The sequence below is a fragment of the Pelophylax lessonae genome (assembly GCF_965119305.1).
Source record: "Pelophylax lessonae genome assembly, chromosome: 10".
Classification (NCBI taxonomy): domain Eukaryota; kingdom Metazoa; phylum Chordata; class Amphibia; order Anura; family Ranidae; genus Pelophylax; species Pelophylax lessonae.
The window spans coordinates 86,606,135-86,628,386 of NC_138777.1; the positions used below are offsets into that span (position 1 = coordinate 86,606,135).

The 22,252-nt window shown below is 41.1% G+C and overlaps 1 protein-coding gene across 1 annotated transcript in view; it reads left to right on the forward strand.

Moving 5' to 3' along the window:
- Positions 1 to 22,252, forward strand: part of CRACR2B (calcium release activated channel regulator 2B) — a 103,415-nt gene that overhangs the window by 44,015 nt on the left and 37,148 nt on the right. The window contains exons 2-3 of the mRNA XM_082269730.1: positions 18,823 to 19,046; positions 21,442 to 21,553. Of these exons, the coding sequence (XP_082125856.1) occupies positions 18,858 to 19,046; positions 21,442 to 21,553 (301 nt within the window). The 5' untranslated portion in view covers positions 18,823 to 18,857. The remainder of the gene's footprint in view (positions 1 to 18,822; positions 19,047 to 21,441; positions 21,554 to 22,252) is intronic.

The window sequence follows — 22,252 nt, forward strand, 5'->3', positions numbered from 1 at the left end:
TAAAACATTCTTATTTTGTAGTCTGAAATTTTGCATAGCTCAAGTACAGTGCTCAAAAATGTAAAAAAAAAAAAAAAAAAAGGTCTGGATAATTAGGAGACACTTGCATTGAATCTTTATAGTCTAATCTTAAATGGCATCATTCGTTTTTGGCATTTTGTTTTTTTTTTTTTGAGTGTATGAAATAAGAAATTGTTTGAACTGCCAGGCAGCTAGATACAAATGCCGTAATTAAATTTATTGTTAGTAAAAAATTAGGTCAGTTTCCACTCTGCTCATAATACAAATGCAAGTTTCTAAACATGCCTTAAATTCAATTAATTATTTACACATGGTGTAGTGGTAAGCGCTTTGGCCTAGCATCCCAACCCCGACGCTACCTGCCTGGAGCTTGCATGTTCTCCCTGTGCCTTTGTGGGTTTCCTTCCACACTACAGACATGCTAGTAGGTTAATTGGAATCAGTCTTAAGCCCCGTACACACGCAACGATTATCGGCCGACCGATCGTCCGTCTTCTGTCCAGAGTGGTGTTTTGTTGGTTGGAATGTGCCTAGACTGCACACGAATTTTCTCGCCCAACAAAATTCTACTTCAGAAGTGATGTCATGTGTTGGTTTGATTTCTTTGTGTTCTTTCTTCTCTGAGCATGCCCAGACTTGCCCATCAGATTTTTCCCTGTCGAAATCAGTACTGACTGCACGAAAATCGTCCGTGTTTTGACGGCCAACAAAAATTTTATAGTCTGCACACCAGATTTTTTTCGGCCGAAAAGTCGGGGTCGGTTGTCGGAAGCATCATACTAACAAGCTGAAAATCGGCAGATCGGACGTTGGAAGAAAATTCCCTGCCAATTTTCGACGCATGTGTACGGGGCTTTAATTGGCCCTACTATCAGTGTTAATTTTGGCCCCAAATTTTGATTTAGTTTTAGTTATAGTCTTTTGACTAAAATGCCATTTTAGTTTTAGTCATTCTTTAACTAAAATGCGATTTTAGTTTTAGTCGTATTTTAGTCATCTGAATTGTTTTAGTTTTAGTCATTTTAGTCGTATTCACTCTGGTGAAGTCTTCTCTTGATTGTTGACTTTGACGCACATACACCTACCTCCTGGAGAGTGTTCCTGATCTGACCAACTGTTGTGAAGGGTGTTTTCTTCACCATAGAAAGAATTCTTCTTTCATCCACCACAGTTTTTTTTTCCGTGGTCTTCCGGGTCTTTTGGTGTTGCTGAGCTCACCGGTGTGTTCTTTCTTTTTAAGGATGTTCCAAACAGTGGATTTGGCCACACCTAATGTTTTTGCTATCTCTCTGATGGGTTTGTTTTGTTTTTTCAGCCTAATGATGGCTTGCTTCAGTGATAGTGACAGCTCTTTGGATCTCATATTGTGAGTTGACAGCAACAGATTCCAAATGCAAATAGCATACTTGAAATGAACTCTTGACCTTTTATCTGCTCCTTGTAAATGGGATAATGAGGGAATAACACACACATGGCCATGGAACAGCTGAGCAGCCAATTGCCCCATTACTTTTGGTCCCTTAAAAACTGGGAGGCACATATACAAACTGTTGTAATTCCTACACCTTTCACCTGATTTGGATGTAAATACCCTCAAATTAAAGCTGAAAGTCTGCAGTTAAAGCACATCTTGTTGGTTTTGATTTCAAATCCATTGTGGTGTATAGAATATTAGAATTTTGTCGATGTCCCAGTATTTCTGGACCTGACTGTATTCCCTGAATATATTACCAGCATTAAATGTTAAAAAAAATATATCCGAAAAGCCTTTTTCTTAATTTTTTTCTCTTTCAGCAGTTTAGTAGATGCCTCATACTTATGCTTATGCAGTAGTGCAATACATGTTTAAACTTTATTGTGCTATTATTACAGGCTCTGGATAGAATTGTGCTGCCATTTTAGAAATGGTCAGCAGAGTAGTGTTAATTTTGATGTCAATTTCACTTTAATTTTAATCATAGTCCTTTGACTAAAATGTAATTTTAGTCGTATTTTAGTCATCTGAATTGTTTTAGTCGTATTTTGGTCTACTAAAATAGTATTAATTTAGTTGATGACATTAACACTGCCTGCTATGTGTATGTATGAATGTGAGTTAGGGACCTTCGATTGTAAGCTCCTTGAGGGTAGGAACTGATGTGAATGTACAATATATATGTAAAGTGCTGAATAAATTGATAGCGCTATACAAGTAACCAAAATAAAATAATAATATTACACGAATTGCACAATTTTTGGGATTTTTTTTCAAAACGAACAATCTCCAAAACTCTTTGGAGGCCCCTAGGCAGTCGAAACTATAGAGCCAGCTTTCTAGAGGTTTCTTATGTGCGCTTTCTAGTGGGGTTAGCATTGAACTAAGTGGTGTGCACATTGGCGGCTAGATGGAAATGACCACCACTACTGTGCATTACACGTACGTAGGTTGCACCAACATTTTTCACAAACTGACAGCTGAAAGAAGATGAGCTTTTCAGAGATAAACTGTAATGTGTACCTAATGTTTATGTACTTTTAAGTTATTGGGTACATTGTTACAGTATATTCTCTATAGTGTCTTTAATGTAACACTTTCGTTGATTTGATTCATTTTTTCTATTTTTGTAAACTACCGTATTTTAAGAAAACTTTAGTAGTTTTCTTTCAAGATCAAATATATTTTTGATCCCTTGTCGCAGGGCCCTTAAACGGCGTGGGGCCCATGGGCTATTGCCTATTCTGCCTATTTGGTAATCTGGCAATGCTCTTGTGATATTATTCTTATTTAAAGACTTCTGGACCGGAAGGATTTACCCCCTTAATGACCAGGCCAGTTTTTTCGATACGGCACTGCGTTACTTTAACTGAAAATTGCTGACATTTTTGACACTTTTGGGGGGGACCAGTGACCTTACTACAGTAATCAGTGCAAAAAATATTCACTGTTGCTGTACTAATTACACTGGCAGGGGAAGGGTTAACACCAGGGGCAATCAAAGGGTTAAATGTGTCCTTAGGGGATGCTTTCTAACTGTGGTGGGGATGGGCTTTCTGCATGAACACAGAAACCTGTGTTCCTAAATAAGAGAAACATAGGATCCCTGTGTTCCTAACTCACAGAACAGCAGTCTACCATGTTTACAATGGCAGACCGTCGTTCTGTCTCCACGGGGAGCGATCGTGGGTGCCTGGAAGCAAACGCGGCCGCTGGACCCACTGATCGGCTTTCCTTGTGGCAAATGGGCACCCCTGCTATCAGTCCCATGAAGCGGCATACAGTTACGTCCTTTCGCAGGACAGAACCGACCTGCTGCAGTAAATGTGCGGCGGTCAGTAGGTAAGAGGTTAAAGGACCACTTTGAGTTTTGTGGTACAGTGGCAGGCTGGCTTGGCTGCGCAAATCGACGTACTGGTACGTCAGTTCGTAGGAGTGGTGCTGGTGGGCAAGTGGGGATGCCAATCCATGGGACCGGCGTCCTCGATTGCCACCGGGCACCTGCGATCGCTCCCCACTGAGAGAGAAGGACGGTCAGCTGTTGTAAACACAGCTGACCCTTCTTCTCTCTGAAATTATCACAGAGCGCCTGTGATCCTTTTATATAGGATCACAGGTCTCTATGATTATTTTACAAATCCCTGCCAGTGTCATTATTACAGTAACAGTGCATATTTTTAGCACTGATTAATGTAGTATTGTCACTGGTCCCCCCCAAAAGGACATAAATCTTTCCCCTAGTTTGTAGACGCGATAAAGTTTGCTCAAACCAATCAAAATACGCCTATTGCAATATTTTTTTTTCACCAAAAATATGTAGCAGAATACAAATTAGCCTAAAAGGATGAACATTTTTGATTTTACATTTTTTTTTTTTTAGACCGTTTATATAGCAGAATGTGAAAAATATTGTTTTATTTTTTTTTTAATTTGTAGCTCTTTTTTTTGTTTATAGCGCAAAAAATAAAAATCCCACGGGTGATCAAATACCACCAAACTAAAGCTCTATTTGTGGGAAGAAAGGGACATCAATTTTATTTCTGTACAGCGTCGCATGAACGTGCATTTGTCAGTTAAATTAACGCAGTGCCGAATCGCAAAAAATGGCCTGGTCAGTAAGGGGGTAAATCCTTACGGTCCAGAACTGGTTAAACTGGATAATAAATTAACTAAATTCACCATTCACGGATTTAGCAGAAATCAGCTGAAATGGGTTCTGTGGGTAGCCCCTGGCTCAACAAGTTTGATTTTTCCATCAACTATTTTGCTAATTAAGCTTGAAAATTCTCAGCTAAACAGCATAGCATCTAATTCTGACAGCGGTGGGTGGCGGCTGTCAGAATACAATAGCCAGAACTGCAGGTTCATTATCTGATTAGCATAGATCGGCAAATTGTGTGATTTTTCTCTTCTTTAGCCTGTGGGGCTGAACAAGATCATTATTAATGTGTAGCACCAGCTACTGTTTCCCTTAGTGTAACCCACATAGCAGAATACTGACCTTCAGCTTTGCTCCCAAATCTTGGTGTGGCCTCACCATATGCTGCATGGTCTCTGAACAAAAAATCTCTCGGCTGCATCCTTTGCCTGCCGCAAATGAGCCCTGTATGCCCATTGATCCCTAGGAGTGTGGACGCAGTCTGAGAAATGAATTGGGTGATTGATGTTTAAGTGCTGTAGGCTCAGGAACATTTTCCATGAAGGTTATCCTTCTGAATGATCTACTTCTTGAAGTTTCATGATACAGTTCAACTATTTTTTTTTTTCTCTTTGTGAGAAATTGTGGATATCATGTCTAAGCAGTTGTACCCTCTAGAACACCAGATTACCAGCAGCAAGGAACTCTTCAGGAGGTCCTGATCCCGATCCCGATCCTGATCCACTATAGTTGTGTTTGGATGAAAAACATATCCCCAGGGCAGGAAGGCCATGAATCCTGTCTGCAGATCAAGTTTTCTATTTTTAGTGTCGATTGGAGTGAAAATTTAAGAAATTTTAGGAACACGCCAAGCTGAATTTAAAGCTATGCCATATGTGAATTCCAAAACTTTTATGAATGACAAAGCAGGTAAATGTCCTTGTCAGTTATGCATTACTTTTGTTACTGGCAAGTCTAATGGTGGGCACAGATTCTTATTTAGAACTCCCTTTTCCTTTTTATTAGGGTAAATGTTCAGTTTTTTTAAGTTATTTTTTTAAACCTACAAAGGTAATCAGGTTCATGTAGATGGTGATATCAATGTGTGTTACTCTTTAAAAAAAAATTATTTATTTAATTTGTTTTTGTACATTTGGCACATGTGTATATTTATCTACTCCAGATCTGCATTCAATTGCTTCCTGGTGCTGCACAATGGTTGTGCATTAATACTCCTTCCTGCAATGCAAGGCCATAAATCGGTCAGATTCATTGAAAGCAAAGCACTCCCTGTGTGGCTAATATCTAAACAGCTATGAAAGTGGACCTTCATCCTCTATACCCACTTTTCCCAATATTAATCCTTTCCCCCATCCTTTTACATAGTCAAAATAAAATGTAAACGCCTTTTTTTATTTTATTTTTTATTGTTTGTAAGGGCCTCTCGCTTCTGGGTTTCATGCCAAGTGCAAATTTGCCCAGCATGCCCATTGATTCCTTTAAAGTACAACTAAAGGCAAAACTTTATTTTTATTTTTAGATGGAGTAAAGAAGGATTAGATCATCTGTCAGGCTTTTCTTGCTGCCTGTGTCCCCGTTAGGTAGATTCCCTGTCTCTATTTGTCCTGTTTCCTATTATCATTGAATGTAAAAGTAAAAGAAAATTCCACATTTTGGGTTGTCCCCAGAAAAGTAATAGAGGAGAAATCTTCCAATGGGGACACTAGTTCTGGCTATTTGGGGGTTTCCAAGGAATTCTCCATAATTTTGTAGGGATTTCTAGTCACTTCCTGTTTGGTTATGGGACAGAAAGTGAAGGAAAATCTCCGCAATGGGACACAGATGGAGATAAAAAATCTGACAGGTTATAACACTCCGTTGCTCTATCCAAAAGAAAAAAAAATGCCTATAGTTCTAATTTAGGTGTGGCCCCAGGCATTGAAATGAATTGGGGGACAGTGTATAGGTGAAGTAGACTTGTACCCCCACAGCTTTCTGGGATATCTACATCATGCTTCCCAGGAGGCTTCAGGGCAATCTACCAAAAAATACACATGCGATGGGGCCAATCTTCTGGGGGATGTCCATCTCTACCTGACCCTTGCAGCCAGCCCCAGAACCAGTAATGCCTGGTACACATGATGAGATTATCGGACAAATGATGGTCTATTTTTATTAATTTTTTTCTGCATGCTAGTTTTATTTTAAAAATAAAGAGGTTACTAAAGTTGCGAAAATTCTCCTATAACGGAATAAAAAAATCGAAAGTGATGTCATGTATTGTATTTTCAGACGACAACTATACTGATTAAAGGAAATTTGTAAGAACTGGTATCGTACGGGAAAAATGTTCATGCTTGTCCGATCGGATAATTCCACATGATATCACGTACCTGAAGGTGAGCCTGAAATGGTGAGGAAAGCCTCTCTTACGCCTCTGACTCAGGGCCCCTGATAGTGCAGACAGGAGGCGCCCGAGTGTAGAGTAGCACGAGTGCCTGAAGGTTGCTGAAAGCAGGCCGGTGTCCACAGACAGGGATAGCTAGGTAAATCCGGTAAACAGGTAGGCAACAGGTGCTGGAGGCAGAAGTCAGGAAAGCAGGGTAGGCTGACTGGACCCTCACAGACAGGGTGGTCAGATTTGGAGAAGACAGGAGCGTGGTAAGACAAGCCGGGTCAGGAGCCAATCGGTAGTGCAGAAGCCAGTAGGAGCAGACTGGAACTTTGAAGCAGGATACAGGTTTGCAGGTAACAGGTTAACCAAGGCTGAAGACAAAGCAGCACTGGAGCTGAGCAAAGGTTGGGTTTAAATAGCCCATTTGGCACCAGCATCTGTCACACTTCGCGTGCACACGAACGTGAGTTTGCGCTTGTACGTTCCACATTGCCAAGTCCCTGCAGGTTTTAACAGGAGCACGTTTTTGCCTGTGAACAGCAAACCTCTTCTTACACATGAATTGTTGTGATCGGCTCTAGAAAGCTGAGTACTAACGATTAGGTTATCATACGATTGCTTTGAAAGCTGTATTTTACGCACAATTTTATGATCGTGTGTACGGGCCTTAAGGGGTAGCCAGCTTCCAATGACATCAGACAGGAAAATGCCGGTTTGGGTTGTGCATCAGTGGATGGTGAATCACTATAGATAGCTGCTGGATTCTCTGGATGTGTGAGTATGTTTGGATTCCACAGCAAAAAACGTAAAGGTGTATAAAAATGAATAATCAAAAAATACATGGGGGGTGGGTGAAGTTATCTTTAGCAGTCATTGTGGCCATATAAATCATAACTTCCCTTCCAAACAATTTCGACTCTATTTAGAGCACATTCGATCAGCCAGGGCAGAAATTGATTGATCATTTTGCATCGATCGGCAGCACTGAGATACTTTGTTCATGAATACAATCATACCTTGATCAATCAGATTATGAGATTAAGTGTTGGAAACCGAGATGCCATTGATAACGTAAAGTCGTAAATTATGATCGTAACTTAACTATTGATTAGAGTCCACTTCCCTGTGTGTGGCATATTGATCAAATGGGTTGTGAACTATAAGGGCTCTTTCACACGGGCGGTCCGATCAGATCCGCCTGTCAGTTTTTTAGGCGGATCTGATCGGATCCTCCATGCAGCTCTATGGGGCAGCGGGTGTCAGCGGAGACACCTCCGCTGACACCCGCTGCCATCCGCATCCGATCCTGTGCGTGAAATCTGGACGGATGGAAACCCTATTTTTCCATCCGTTCAGTAATCGGATCGGATCTGATGAGAGCGGACAAGCGGTCTGCTCTCATCCGATCCCCCATAGAGGGCAGCGGGGGCTGAGACACCTCCCTCTCCGCTCTGCGGAGACGGAGCTGTCATCCGCCGGCTCAGCGGGGATCGCGGATCGATCCCCGCTGAGCAACACGGATCCGCCTACGGAGGCGGACCGTGTGAAAGAGCCCTAAATCAATATTTCAGAAGAGAACATTCAGAAAATAAATAAATGATTTATCAAAACGTGTATGGCCACCATTAGGCAGAATCATTGAAGTCACCAAGTTTGCCTGCTTCTAGTGGCTAATCTACAAACATTTACGTAAATGGCTGGTTCAGGAAAACTGGAAGTCTATTGAGGTTTTTAACTGAAAATCCTAATACGATATACCACTAAAAATACATGCTCAGATTTAGAGCTTTGTGAGATTGGCAGTTCAAAAATAGTAAGGGATCTTGATAGGCAAGATAATTGTGAGACAAGCATTGTTTACATACTTCTGATATTTTTATTCTTCTATTACTTTCATGTAGTGTTTTGTATATTGAGGAGTGCTGCAAGACAGTTGGACCTTGCATTTTCACGTAAGGTAAAATTGTAGTGATCTCTGACAATGGAAAAGTGGCTCCTTACACTGTTGGTCAATGAAGAGCCCCAGTACATTGTCAGCGATTAGGAATAATGCTCCTTTTCGCTGTTTAGAATGCCCTCAATACAGTTACCCAACTGGTGACCGTGACAGGTTATCTGAGAGGCAGACATAACTCAAGGAATCCCTAGTAACTTCTGGAGGAACCCTGGTTCAGAAAGGCTAATGCAGTCAATGCATTATCTATATACATTACATTGCATATTATGTGCTACTTTTGCTTTGGTTATCATTGGGCTCTAGTTTCTTAATCATGATATATTCTTCTTCAATATTTGTATATTTTGCATTTATTCATTTACACAAAGTCTGTGGTATGTTTAGTATACACTAGCAAAACTGTGCCCATTCTGGAACAAACAAAAGTGCCAATGGGGGGGGGGGGGGGGGGTTATGGGACAGGTGGAAAGAACAGGTGGCTTGAGATGGTGGCAAGTGCAACGTTAACAAGAGGTGGAGTGAGGAGGGTAGGAGAAAAGTGGTGAGGGTAAGAATGGTAAAGGGTAGAGATAATTGGTAAGGGAAGGGGAAAAGTGGTAATGACTGGGTAGAGTAATGAAAGCAGGTTGGATTGGTATGGGCAGGGAAGTTTGGGCAGACAAGTGTTGAGGGTGAGGAGAGTGTGGAGAGAGGGGTGAAGAATTTAGGGGGGGGGAATTTGTGTGGAATAGGGCTTCTGGAGCAGATTGGTGAGATAAGCGTGCAAGGTCAACTGGTGAGAGCAGAGGTGGGCAGAGTTACAAGGGAGGGAGTCCAGGGTGTGTGGGAGTGACCGAGTATTAAGAGTGCAGGTGTGGGCTGGGGGAGGTGCAGAGAAGTGGAGGGGGGCAGGTAAGAGTCATGAGAGCATGATAGGAGGATGTGGCAAAGTAGTGGTAGGAGGATGTGGCAGAGTAGCGGTAGGAGGATGTGGCAGAGTAGCGGTAGGAGGATGTGGCAGAGTAGCGGTAGGAGGATGTGGCAGAGTAGTGGTAGGAGGATGTGGAAGAGTTTAAAAGCGGGGAAGGGGTTTGGAAGAGTGTTGAGGAAAGCTGCAGAGTGGTGTGAGTGGGAGGGTTTTGGGCGTGCTTTACGAATTCTCACGTGCAGTAAACAAATGTATCAAATACCAATATCCAAAGAAAACCCTCAACCAATTAAATACCACTGTGCTGGATGTATGTGTGGGTATATAGTATAGTGTACTTGTGCATTTGCACTGTATCATGGCTCCTGTCTTCCGAATGCTTCTGAACTTTGATTAGCTCAATATGGCTTCCAAATCCCCTGCATGCACTTTTGCAGAACATTATATTTATACATGTACAGTACAGTATATCACCACCAAATTAATTTCTATGTGCAGCAGGGAAACCAAAAGTCACGCTGAACCATCAGTAACCCATTTTATTGAAAACCAAAGCTTTCTTTCTCATTACAATGCTTTATACTTTTCATTTTTGACAAAGAAATAGTTTCACAAACTTTCTATATATATATACCTAAACTGTTTGTCCTAGATCAGCACTGTTTTGACTGCTATATTGATGACCACAATGAACACAAGGGCAAACATGAACTCCATCTTACATTTCCATCCTTCTTCTTTTATAGTACTTATGGATTAGGATTATTTTGCAAGCCTCCCTGAATTTCTGCATTCAAAAATATGTCAACTGTATTTGAAAATACTGTATACAACATTTTCAGTTTGTTGACTCAGCAGAAGAGGCCAATGTCCCTCAACAGACTGAGAAACTTTCCAAAACTATGTTTGCTTTCCTTGACCAAATACACACAGTGATACTGTGACAGCAGTGCTCGGGACATATTGTATGGGCCATTCAGAATTTATTAACTCGTTTAATTCCAGAGCTGGAAAAAAATAATTTTATCTAATTTTTAATTCATGCAGTGCATCCGGAAAGTATTCACAGCGCTTTACTTTTTCCACATTGTGTTATGTTACAGCCTTATTTTAAAATAGATTACATAAATTATTTTCCTTAAATGCTACAAACAATACCCCATAATACCAACATGAAAGAAGTTTGTTGGAAATCTTTGCAAATTTATATATAAAAAAAAAAAAATCACATGTACATAAGTATTCAGTCTTTGCCATGACACTCAAAATTGAGCTCAGGTGAATCCTGTTTCCACTGATCATCCTTAGGGCTCTTTCACACGGGCGTTCCTTTTTTTTTTGCCCGATCAGGTCCTTTTTTTTTTTTTTGTAACGGACACGGATGACACTTGTGTCATCCGGTCCGTATGTCCGTTTTTCATCCCATCCGTTTGCGGATGAAAAACTGACATAATGCATGTCTATGTAAATACGGATGTCTGCGGATGACACCACTGACATCCGTTTTTGCTTCAGTTCCGTTTTTTGAAAGGAAGAAAAAATAGGGTTCTCCTCCGTTCAAAAAAACTTAACTGAACTGAACTGACAAAAAACGGATGTCAGAGGATGATCATCCGATGACATCCGTATTTACATAGAGATACATTATGTCCGTTTTTCATCCGCAAACGGATGGGATGAAAAACGGACATACGGAACGCCCGTGTGAAAGAGCCCTTAAGATGTTTCTTCAACTTGATTGGAGCCCACCTGTGGTAAATTCAGTTGATTGGACATGATTTGGAAAGGCACACACCTGTCTATATAAGGTCAAAGGTCCCACAGTTAACATGCATGTAAGAGCACAAACCAAGCCATGAAGTCCAAAGAATTGTCTGTAGACCTCCGAGACAGGATTGTATTGAGGCACAGATCTGGGGAAGGGTACAGAAAAATGTCTGCAGCATTGAAGGTCCCAATGAGCACAGTGGCCTCCATCATCTGTAAATGGAAGAAGTTTGGAATCACCAGGGTTCTTCCTAGAGCAGGCCACCTGGCCAAACTGAGAGATCGGGGGAGAAGGGCCTTAGTCAGAGAAGTGACCAAGAACCCGATGGTCACTCTGACAGACCTCCAGCATTTATCTGTGGGGAGAACCTTCCAGAATAACAACCATCTCTGCAGCACTCCACCAATCAGGCCTGTATGGTAGAGTAGCCAGACGAAAGCCACTCCTCAGTAAAAGACACATGACCACCCGCCTGGAGTTTTCCAAAAGGCATCTGAAGGACTCTCAGGCCATGAGAAACAAAATTCTCTGGTCTGATGAAACAAAGATTGAACTCTTTGGTCTGAATGGCAAGTCTCATGTCTGGAAGAAACCAGGCACTGCTCATCATCTGGCCAATACCATCCCTACAGTGAAGCATGGTGGTGGCAGCATTATGCTGTGGGGATGTTTTTCAGGGGCAGGAACAGGGAAACCAGTCGGGATCAGAACAGGGAAACCAGTCGGGATCAAGGGAAAGATGAATGCAGCAATGTACAGAGACATCCTTAATGAAAACCTGCTCCAGAGCACTCTGGAACTCAGACAGTAGCAAAGGTTAATCTGCCAACAGGACAAGGACCCTAAGCACACAGCCAAGATAACAAAGGGATGGCTATGGGGCAACTCTGTAAATGTTCTTGAGTGGCCCAGCCAAAGCCTAGACTTGAACCCAAACATTTCAGAGAGATCTGAAAATGGCTGTGCACCAACGCTCCCCACCCAACCTGGTGGAGCTTGAGAGATCCTGCAAAGAAGAATGGAAGAAACTGCCCAAAAATAGGTGTGCCAAGCTTGCACTCAAAAAGACTTGAGGCTGTAATTGGTGCCAAAGGTGCTTCAACAAAGTATTGCGCAAAGGCTGTGAATACTTTTACTGTACATGGGATTTTTTTTTATTTTTAATAAACTTTCAAAGATTTCACACCAATTTCTTTCACGTTGTCATTATGGGGTATTGTTTATAGAATTTTGAGGAAAATAATGAATTGAATCAATTTTGGAATAAAGCTGTAACTTACCAAAATGTGGAAAAAAGTGAAGTGCTGTGAATACCTTCTGGATTCACTGTATAACAGAGCATGCTACTGTATGGACAACTGCTTAATTTTACATTTTTTTTTTTAGTACTCCGTAACAAATTTTTTACCTTTTGGATGATCCTGCCACTAGCACGGTTTGTTTCAACTTTCTTTAACAGTGTGACACCACTGTTGGTTTGGTAGGGAGATTGCACAGCAGTGTGGAGAGAACAAAGTCCTCTTCTTGGGGAAATAGCATGAAGTAGATCTATAGCTAAAACCTTTTCTTAAAGGTTTGGATAGTGCAAAAAATGATTATTAACCCTCTCAGGTTACCTTTTGAAGCCCTTTGAGGAGATTTCCTTTCACTTCTTGTCTCAGAGACACATCAGTAAGTCAGTGGAAATCTCTCCAAATTGAAGAGAAATCCCCTCTTACACAGTCACCATGGCAGGTGTCCCCACTGGAAGATTTACTCCAACCTCCTGTTCTGGTAAGGAGTATTAACATTTTGGATTATGCATCATTTACAAGGGTGGTAATTTCATTTTACAAAATAAAAATACATTTTTTTTGGGGGGGGGGCATCTTTTTCAAATTGAGCCCCCCAAAAATGTGTCTATAAATATTTTGAAATGCACTATAAAGTTAGACATGTTCCTTTTAGATCTTTCTATCACTACATCTACATCTAAAGAATGACAGCTGGGTCTGGGCAGAATAGGCTTGGATGGTCTCTTTCGGATGCAGAAGCTATGGGGGATGTGTGGGTGCAATTGTCCGTTAGAGGGTTAATTCATCAGCTAGGGGGTTTGACTATAGATTTTATGTAGGCAGGCCATGCACATCCTATGAATTTGAATCGGAAAAGGAGCGCCTCCTAAAAAAGGTGAGCAGTGCTATGTAATGAGTTGGGGATGCTGAAAATACATGTGGGGTTTTGTTAAAGTGCAGGAAAGGGAAGTTCATGGAACTGGCTGTCATGGTGTCGGAAAAATATAGTAATTTTTCTGAATTTAAAGCGTAACTCCACTTTTGGTGAGAAAAATCGTTCCCCTCTGGGTGATCTCTGTACATTCCAGGAATCTTAGCACACTTTATTGTAGATTCCTACCTTTTAGTATTTTGAAGAAATCATTGTTTGTTCCTCTGTGCTGAGTGGGTCTAATGGGAGTGGTTTCACAAATATCCATCAGCTGTGGCAGCTGCAGGGCACGATTGAGGAAAGCTTCTGGGCCTGTATCCCTTAAGATGTGTTCCTATTGGGAGTGTCTCAGCAAAAAATGACATTTTTGTTGCAGGGGATGCCAAAAATCTGACTTGTATCTTAGTGCAGACTTCTGGGAAAATTGGTGAGCCAATCACACAAGCAGGAAATTATGTTTCTGGGGTGTGGTCAGTTTACATTCTGTGTACAGAACAGCTCCAGGTAGCCATATTGCATTGCATTTTCAGAAAATTACAACAGCTGCAGATTGAAAAGGAAAGGTCATTTTTAATAACATTCAATTACAATATGATTTGTGACGCAATTGTATACACTATATTATTTTTTTCTGTATTTGCTGATTTTTTCCACCACGAAAGTGGAGTTACCGTTTAAGAATGGAAATTCATGGAAATGTATTTCATTACGTGTGTCCTGGACCTTTTGCGTGTCAGAGGGCATGTTTCCACATCACTTTGTATGTTGTTCACATGGTATCGGAACAATGCTTTCTATTTTTTGTTCCATGGTAATGTATAGAAAGCGACGGTAAATGTTGTTCTAACTAAAGTCCTGTCACTGTTTAAACAAATGACGGTTCTGTGTTTGTTGCTTAAGAATAATAGAATGTGTTATTCCAAAGTACAGGTGGATGTGGTAAAAGAGTTGGTAAACATATCACAGGTACCTTAGCACAGATTCATCCGACATGTAAATCTGATTATTTTATTAAACCTTGGCCAGGAGTTGGGTCAGCTGCAATGGATTATTATTTTTTTTTTTTTTAATAGAACAACCAAGTTCTTAGAACCTGAAACATGATAGACTGGCATTGATTTATATTTATAATGGACATCAGGGCTAGAGAAAGAAAATTGGGACTTAGCATGTAGAAAACAGAATTCAGGTAAACAATTTTTGCAAGGTTTTGATTGGTTTATGTGAGCAAGGCACATCCTACCCAATATTTATAAGTAATGTGCCTGTTTAAAGTTCTATTGTGATATCACAATGTCACCAGGGCTGGATTTCTGCATAACCAGCACAGGCCACAACCTAGGGCACGGATGCCAATCACATGGAATCTTTTTTTAGCTTCAGCGTTAATTATGCCAGCACTCAGTCATCAACCAGTCTTGTTGCTTACTGTTGGTAACACATTCTTGTGTGTAAATGAAGAAATTAAAAAAAAAAAAGATTCCAGACTGCTGCCCATACCTTTTCTGGTTAAACATCATACTGGGTGCGTAAACCTAGAAATAAACTTCTAGAAAATATTCAAAGAGATTATTTAAGTCTGAAGTAGGGATCGACCTATATAATTTTTTCATTACCTATATGGGCCGATCTGTCCGTACATTTAAATTTTTTTTTTTTTTTTTGTTAGGTACTTTTGTGGAGGGATCTGGGGGTCTAAAAGACCCCAAACCCCTCCTCTGCACTTAAAAGCATTCAAAATGCCAAGTTTGGCTGTTTTGAATGCTGTCATTTTTATGAATCTGGCGCCAAGTACCCGGAAGGAATGTCATGACATCACTTCCGGGTTTTTGCATGTAGACCCGATCAGAGCCGAATGTGGCTTTGATCAGGTCTTTGGTGACCGTGCAGGCTGGTGGGACAGGAGACCCAGGCAAGCCGTGGAAGGTGGTGGGGGGGGGACGTCCCCTCCCGCTCCTTGTAATGACAGCCAAGCGGCTTATCAGCCGCATCAGTTGTCCCTGCAAGACAGCTGACCGTCGGCTATGGACGCCGGTACCGGAGTGATACCTCTAGGTGCAGGCATCACTCCGGTACAAGCACTTTCAGAAATATCAGTGATATCGGTAACCTCTGGGGCCGATTACGATATATCGGGGAAAGTGCATATCGGCCCTCGATATATCGGCTTTGCCGATAATCGGTTGATCCCTAGTCTGAAGCTAAGAGAGGTTCCACAAAGGTCAATTGGTCCTATAAGATTTTCTATTCACAACTTTTAGGTGCAGAGCTGGCAAACTGTTTTTCAGATTTTCTATTGGCAGCCTTTGCATGCTTTGTGCCCATAAAGGCTAAGCTTTTGAAAATAACCATAAGAAACCATTGCTGAAAAAAAATAGAAACATTTGAGGTTTGTCATAAGCCATGTTAGAGTAATGTTATATGTGGAAACCGGTCCTCTGGTCTTATGAGAATTGAGTTGGTATCCTGTTTTGGATGCTTTTTATTAGCAGAGATTGAGAAACTGGTTAGGATTGAGGGCAAGATGGTTGGAACATTAAAAGAGAAAAAAAAAGGGGAAAAAGATCATATAAGTGATACAGAAAGGGATAACCTTCTGAGTTCAAACTTTGATGTGCATAAAATGTCTACAGCTTCTTTTTATTTAGAAATTTTTAGAAATTAGGCACGAGAGTCATTAAGTATACTGGTGAGTTTGTTAGTCTTGAAAACATTCTGCAGCTTTGCCCGTAACTTCAGAAAATGTAACTACAGTAATTGCCTTTCCTTGGCAAATGCAATGACCTGTTTAGTAAATCAGAATTTAAAGTGGTAACTTTTGTACTGATTATTGTTGTGTGTTCTGATCCTTGAGAGTGTAACACATCGATTGTCATTAATGGGAAAAGTTTGTTTGGAGTAATATACACAATAGAGCATGTCCCAGAGAACCCAAAGTACAGTATTCAGATTCTAGAAACCATTTGACTTTCCCACTTGTGTGTAATTGCATTTTAGTCTCTCCTCTGATTTTTATTTTTAGATGTTATATTTGAGGGGAAGTAAGTACCAGCACATCAGTACTTTATATTCGGTTTCAGCTGCTATAGTATTAATTAAACACTTGGAAATGGACAACTTAAAGTGCAACCAATCTGGCATGGTTTTATTGGGGGAAAAGAGATTTCGACCACCAACAGATATGAGAAGTATGGGTTGATATCTAGTTAGTGTGGTTGATTTACTAAATGCAAAGCTTAGTAAATGTGGTAAAGCTCTGCCATCACCCATCATTGCCATCACTCAATCATGTTAAAGCAAAAATGCATTTTCTTTTTTTATTCTCCTTGCACCTGATTGGGTATTCTTTACAAAGTGATGTTTTACCACATTTACTAAGCTGTGGGGAAAAAAAGTGCAAGTGCACTGGCAGAGTGCACTGTCTAGTTGCCTTAAGTAAATCCACTACAGTATGTGAATTTATAAATAAATGAGCTTAGTAAAACATGGCTTATGGTAGCACTACTAAACTGTAAGGCCTCATTTAGACTTGTGGTTGGAGGGCGGCAAAAATGTGTGGTTGAGCTGCATTTTTGACGCCCGCCAACCACCCCCCCTTTAGTCTCAATTAAAAGCCAATGGGGGTTTTTACAGGCCATGTCCACAATGCTTTGCTTTGCGCCCCTGGAAAAGTTGACCCGACTTGTAGTGATCAGCAAATAGCAAACCCGATGAACACTACACTTCCAATAGGGAAGAACCACAAAACGCCCCACAATGGTTGCGGTGTATTTGTCAGCAAAAATAGGGTTAAAACAGGCAGTGAGAAGGCGTTGCATTGCTTCCGAACTGCCTGTCGGTAGCCTCTGGAGTACAATCCAAGTGTGGATCAGGCTTTAGAGACAAAGGAGATTTAGACACACAACATTAGGGATCTTGGTGTGATTCAGAAGATACGACAGTAAAATGTGTTCTTAATGTATATTTTAAGCCAAAACAGTTTTTTTAATATTAAAAAATAGTCAGAATTGTAGGATAGGAAAATTTCTCTTCACTTTCTGTCCTGTAAACGCCACAGGAAGTAAAAGGATAACTTTTCAATATGAAGGAAATCCAATGTTACACAATTTTCACAGGAACAAATGTACCTATTGGGCATATTTCCCTTTAATTCCTGTGCTATTGCCAACTCAAAATTTTGGATTTAGCCTTACTTTCGGTATCAGGACAATATCCCCCTGGAAAACATCCCCCTGGACATAATCCCCCTGGATAATATCTCCCCGGGACAACATCCCCCGGATAATATCTCCCCGGGACAACATCCCCCGGGACAATATCCCCCCCGGAAAACATCCCCCTGGACATAGGGGTAGGGTTAGAGGGTTAGGGTTAGAGGGGGGATATTGTCTAGGGGGATATTGTCTAGGGGGATATTGTCTAGGGGGATATTGTCTAGGGGGATATTGTCTAGGGGGATATTGTCTAGGGGGATATTGTCCAGGGAGGATATTGTCCGGAGGATATTGTCCGGAGGAATATTGTCCGGGGGAATATTGTCCTAGAATCCTTACTTTCATTATCAATCACCCTGGGAATCGGGACTATTGGAGAAAAAAAAATCCCCAACAGGGGCACATACAGCACTTAAAACCCGAAAACTCTGTGGGGAATATTCACACTTCTGTGCAGACCCAATTGGCAGAAAAAGGATTTTGGTTGTGGGAACTAAAAATTGTGGCAAGACGTCGCTGTGCGATGCAGGAAAGTATGCATAGGTTGGTGGGGGAGGGGTAAAGAGGATAGGGGCACTTTGTGTAAAAGCGCACCTATTCTTTGGTTGCAAAAGTTGGGCCAGCAGAAGTAGCTATGGGTCAGCAGTTGGGTCCTCAAAGGGGTCTGATAAACAGTATGCAACATAGATAAAACTTCTTACATTTTAGATTTGGGGAGGGTAATAACTCTAATGGGGATATCTCCCTTCACTTCCTGCCCCATAGCTAAACAGAAGGGGAAAAAAAAATCTCTCCAAAGTGAATGAATCCATGGTTGTCACCAGAACTAACATGCTCACTGGAGGATATCTTTGACCTTCGCTCACGGCAATAGACAAAAGCAGGGCACATAGGGGGTTAATTTACTAACACTGGAGTGTGCAAAATCTGCTGAAGCTTTGCATAGAAACCAATCGGCTTCCAGCTTTGTTTGTTTTTTGCCAAAGCTTAATTGAACAAACTGAGTTTAGAAGCTGATTGGCTGCCATGCGCAGCTGCCCCAGATTTTGCACTTTTAGATTTAAGAAAATCACCCCCATAGCGTGAATCTCCCTAACAGGGGCACAGACAGCAAAGAAAACCTGACAGGTGTTGTAATCCTTCTCCACTCAATCTAAAACTAAAAAAAAAGTTTTGTCTTTTAGTTATACCAAAACCTTCAAAATTATTTTGCACTTTGATAAGTATTTATTTTTCTTTACAGAGGTCGGCCTACCCCCTCCCCCCAATCCTGCAGACATGGAACCTCTGGGCACCCCGCCAAGGTGCTCCCCCTGTCTTAGAGGAAGGAAAGGGTATAAAGCCCCAGTGATCTCCTCAGCATCTCCTTTGGTCAGAGAGCCTGAAGAAATGATGGGAAAAGCCAGGGAACTATTCCAGCTCTGTGATAAAGAAGAGAAAGGGTTAATAACCAAACGAGATTTACAGGTAATTTAGCCACTTAAAATATGTGCTTACCCGTTCTCTGCTAAAAAAAAAAAAAGATACGCTTACTCCAAAGAGGATCCTTTAAATTTATTGTGGTATTTATGGACTTTTGAAAATCTAGCCTACAAACAAAATCAGACAAGACAATGTTTCCTTGTTAGTACACAACTATTTCCTTTTTTAACAAGTTGATAAGCTCCAGTGGAGAATAAGGTTAGTCATAAAAAAAATCAATAAAGTTTGCTCATCATTGAGTGATCTAAAATGAGTCTCTTCCTGGATGTTGCATTCTTATCTAAAGGCTAAAATATTGTTCTCTTGATACTGCCTTGTACTATAATGAAAAGGAATCCAGCAAATTTAATTTGGATGTTGAAACTACAGTACCTTGAAAAAGTATTCATACCTCATGATATTTTCCACATTTTGCCATGTTACAACCAAAAACATAAATTTTATTGGGATTTTATGTGATAGACCAACACAAAGTGGCACGTAATTGTGAAGTGAAAGGAACATGATGATCAATGGTTTTCAAATTATTTACAAATAAATATCTGAAAAGTGTGGTGTGCATTTGTATTCAGCCCCCTTTACTCTGATACCCCTAACTAAAATCTAGTGGAACCAACTGCCTTCAGAAGTCACCTAATTAGTAAATGGAGTCTGCCTGTGTGTAATTTAATTTCAGTATAAATACAGCTGTTCTGTGAAGCCCTCAGAGGTTTTTTAGAGAACCTTTAGTGAACAAACGGCATCATGAAGGCAAAGGAACACACCAGACAGGTCAGGGATAAAGTTGTAGAGAAGTTTAAAGCGGGGTTAGGTTTTAAAAAATATCCCAAGCTTTGAACATCTCACGAAGCACTGTTCAATCCATCATCCAAAAATGGAAAGAGTATGGCACAACTGCGGTCCTACCAAGACATGACCGTCCACCTAAACTGAGAGGCTGGGCAAGGAGAGCATTCATCAGAGAAGCAGCCAAGAGGTCCATGGTATCTCTGGAGGAACTGCAGAGATCCACAGCTTAGGTGGGAGAATCTGTCCACAGAACTACTATTAGGCCGGGTTCACACATAAGCGAATTGAATGTGGGTTTCTGCACATCCAATTCGCATGACCGGAGAGTGTGACCGGCTCTCAATGGAGCCAGTTCACACAGCTCTGAGGTGGCGGCGGTCCGCATTTGGAAAGGATCCTGTGCGTCTTTGGCTTCGAATCAGGTACGAATTCAGGCAGGACCTGATTTACACCTGAATCGGTGAGCAGGGACGGTTCAGACCCCCTGCTGTGAGCCCCGGCGGCAGCATGTGTGAACCCAGCCTTAGTCGTGCACTCTACAATATGGCCTTTATGGAAGAGTAGCAAGAAGAACGCCATTTTTGAAAAAGAGCCATAAGAAGTCCCGTTTTGCAGTTTGTGAGAAGCCATTTAGGGGACACAGCAAACATGTTGAAGAAGAAGGTGCTCTGGTCAGATTAGACCAAAATTGAACTTTTTGGCCTAAAAGCAAAACGCTATGTGTGGCGGAAAACTAACACTGCACATCACCCTGAACACACCATCCCCACCGTGAAACGAGGTGGCAGCATCATGTTGTGGGGATGCTTTTCTTCAGCAGGGACAGGGAAGCTGGTCAGTTAATGGGAAGATGGATGGAGCCAAATACAGCACAATCTTGGAAAAAAACCTGTTAGAGTATGCAAAAGACTTGCGACTGGGGCAGAGGTTCACCTTCCATGCAGGACAACAACCCGAAACATACAGCCAGAGCTACAATGGAATTGTTTAGATCAAAGCATATTCATGTTTTAGAATGGCCTTAGGTCCGGACCTAAATTCAACTGAGAATCTGTGGCAAGACTTGAGAATGACTGTTTCAGTCTTATAGAGCTTGAGCTATTTCGCAAAAAAGAATGGGCAAAAATGTCACTCTTCTAGATGTGCAATGCTGGTAGAAACCTTCCCAAAAAGACTTGCAGCTGTAATTGCAAAGAAAGGTGGTTCTACAAAGTATTGACTCAGGGGGGCTGAATACAAATGCATGCCACACTTTTCAGATATTTATTGATAAAAATTTTTGAAAACCATTTATCATTTTCCTTCCACTTTACAATTATCTGCCACTTTGTGTTGGTCTATCATATAACATCCCAATAAAATACATTTACGTTTTTGGTTGTAACATGACAAAATGTGGAAAATGTCAAGGGCTATGAATACTTTTTCAAGGCACTGTACTTGTAAACTTTGAATTTTCATTGAATGACTGTGTCAAAATATCCATAACCAACTTATCTGTACACTAACTCCATAAACCTTTTCATAAACTGTTTTTTCTTTAATGACCTTTATAGTGTCCTCCAAAAGCTTTCACTTTTATTTTCTTCAGCGACTGCAAAATGAACTTCCGCTCACTCCAGATCAATTGGAAGCTGTATTTGAGAGCCTGGACCAGAGTAATAATGGCTACCTCACTCCTGTGGAGTTCAGCATGGGTCTTGGTAATGTTACAATTCATTCTAAGAATCTCTTTCTTTTGTATAAAAGGTTTTCGTGTTGACCTGTTGTGTCCAAAGTACCCTTAAGCCAGCCATAGATGGTGAAATTTTATTTTCTGAAACCACGGGTTGCAAGAAAGAAAATTGTTTGATGCCATCATCTACACAGTCAGTGTTGATGGAGAAATCCCTCCAGCGGAGCTATGGAGGTTGATTTACTAATGGCTTATGTACTGTGCACTGCAAGTGCAGTTGTGTTAGATCTGAGTGGAAGCTCTGAAATGAAGGAAAGCCCTGCTGATTTCTATCATCCAATCATGTGCAAGCAGAAATGCTATTTTTTTATTTTCCGTGCATGTTACCCTCAATCTAGAGCAACCGCACATGCAGTGCACAGACTATTTGCCTTTAGTAAATCAACCCCATTGTATTCTTCTGACAGGGGTGCACAGGGAGCCGTCCCGGCCAGGATAACACACGTGGTTTTTACTGCTAGCGGCTATAGCCACTGGCAATAATCGCATGAAAAATCCGACATACTAGTTGTACCCAAGTCGATTGATGAATCGACTTTGGTATAATCAGCATGCCCATACATGGTTCAAATCTCGGCTGGTCCCTGCTGAACCGGCTGAGAGTCGAACTGTCTATGGAAGGCTTTAGTCTGGCCATTGATGAGCAGATATTTTCCCAAAAGAGATG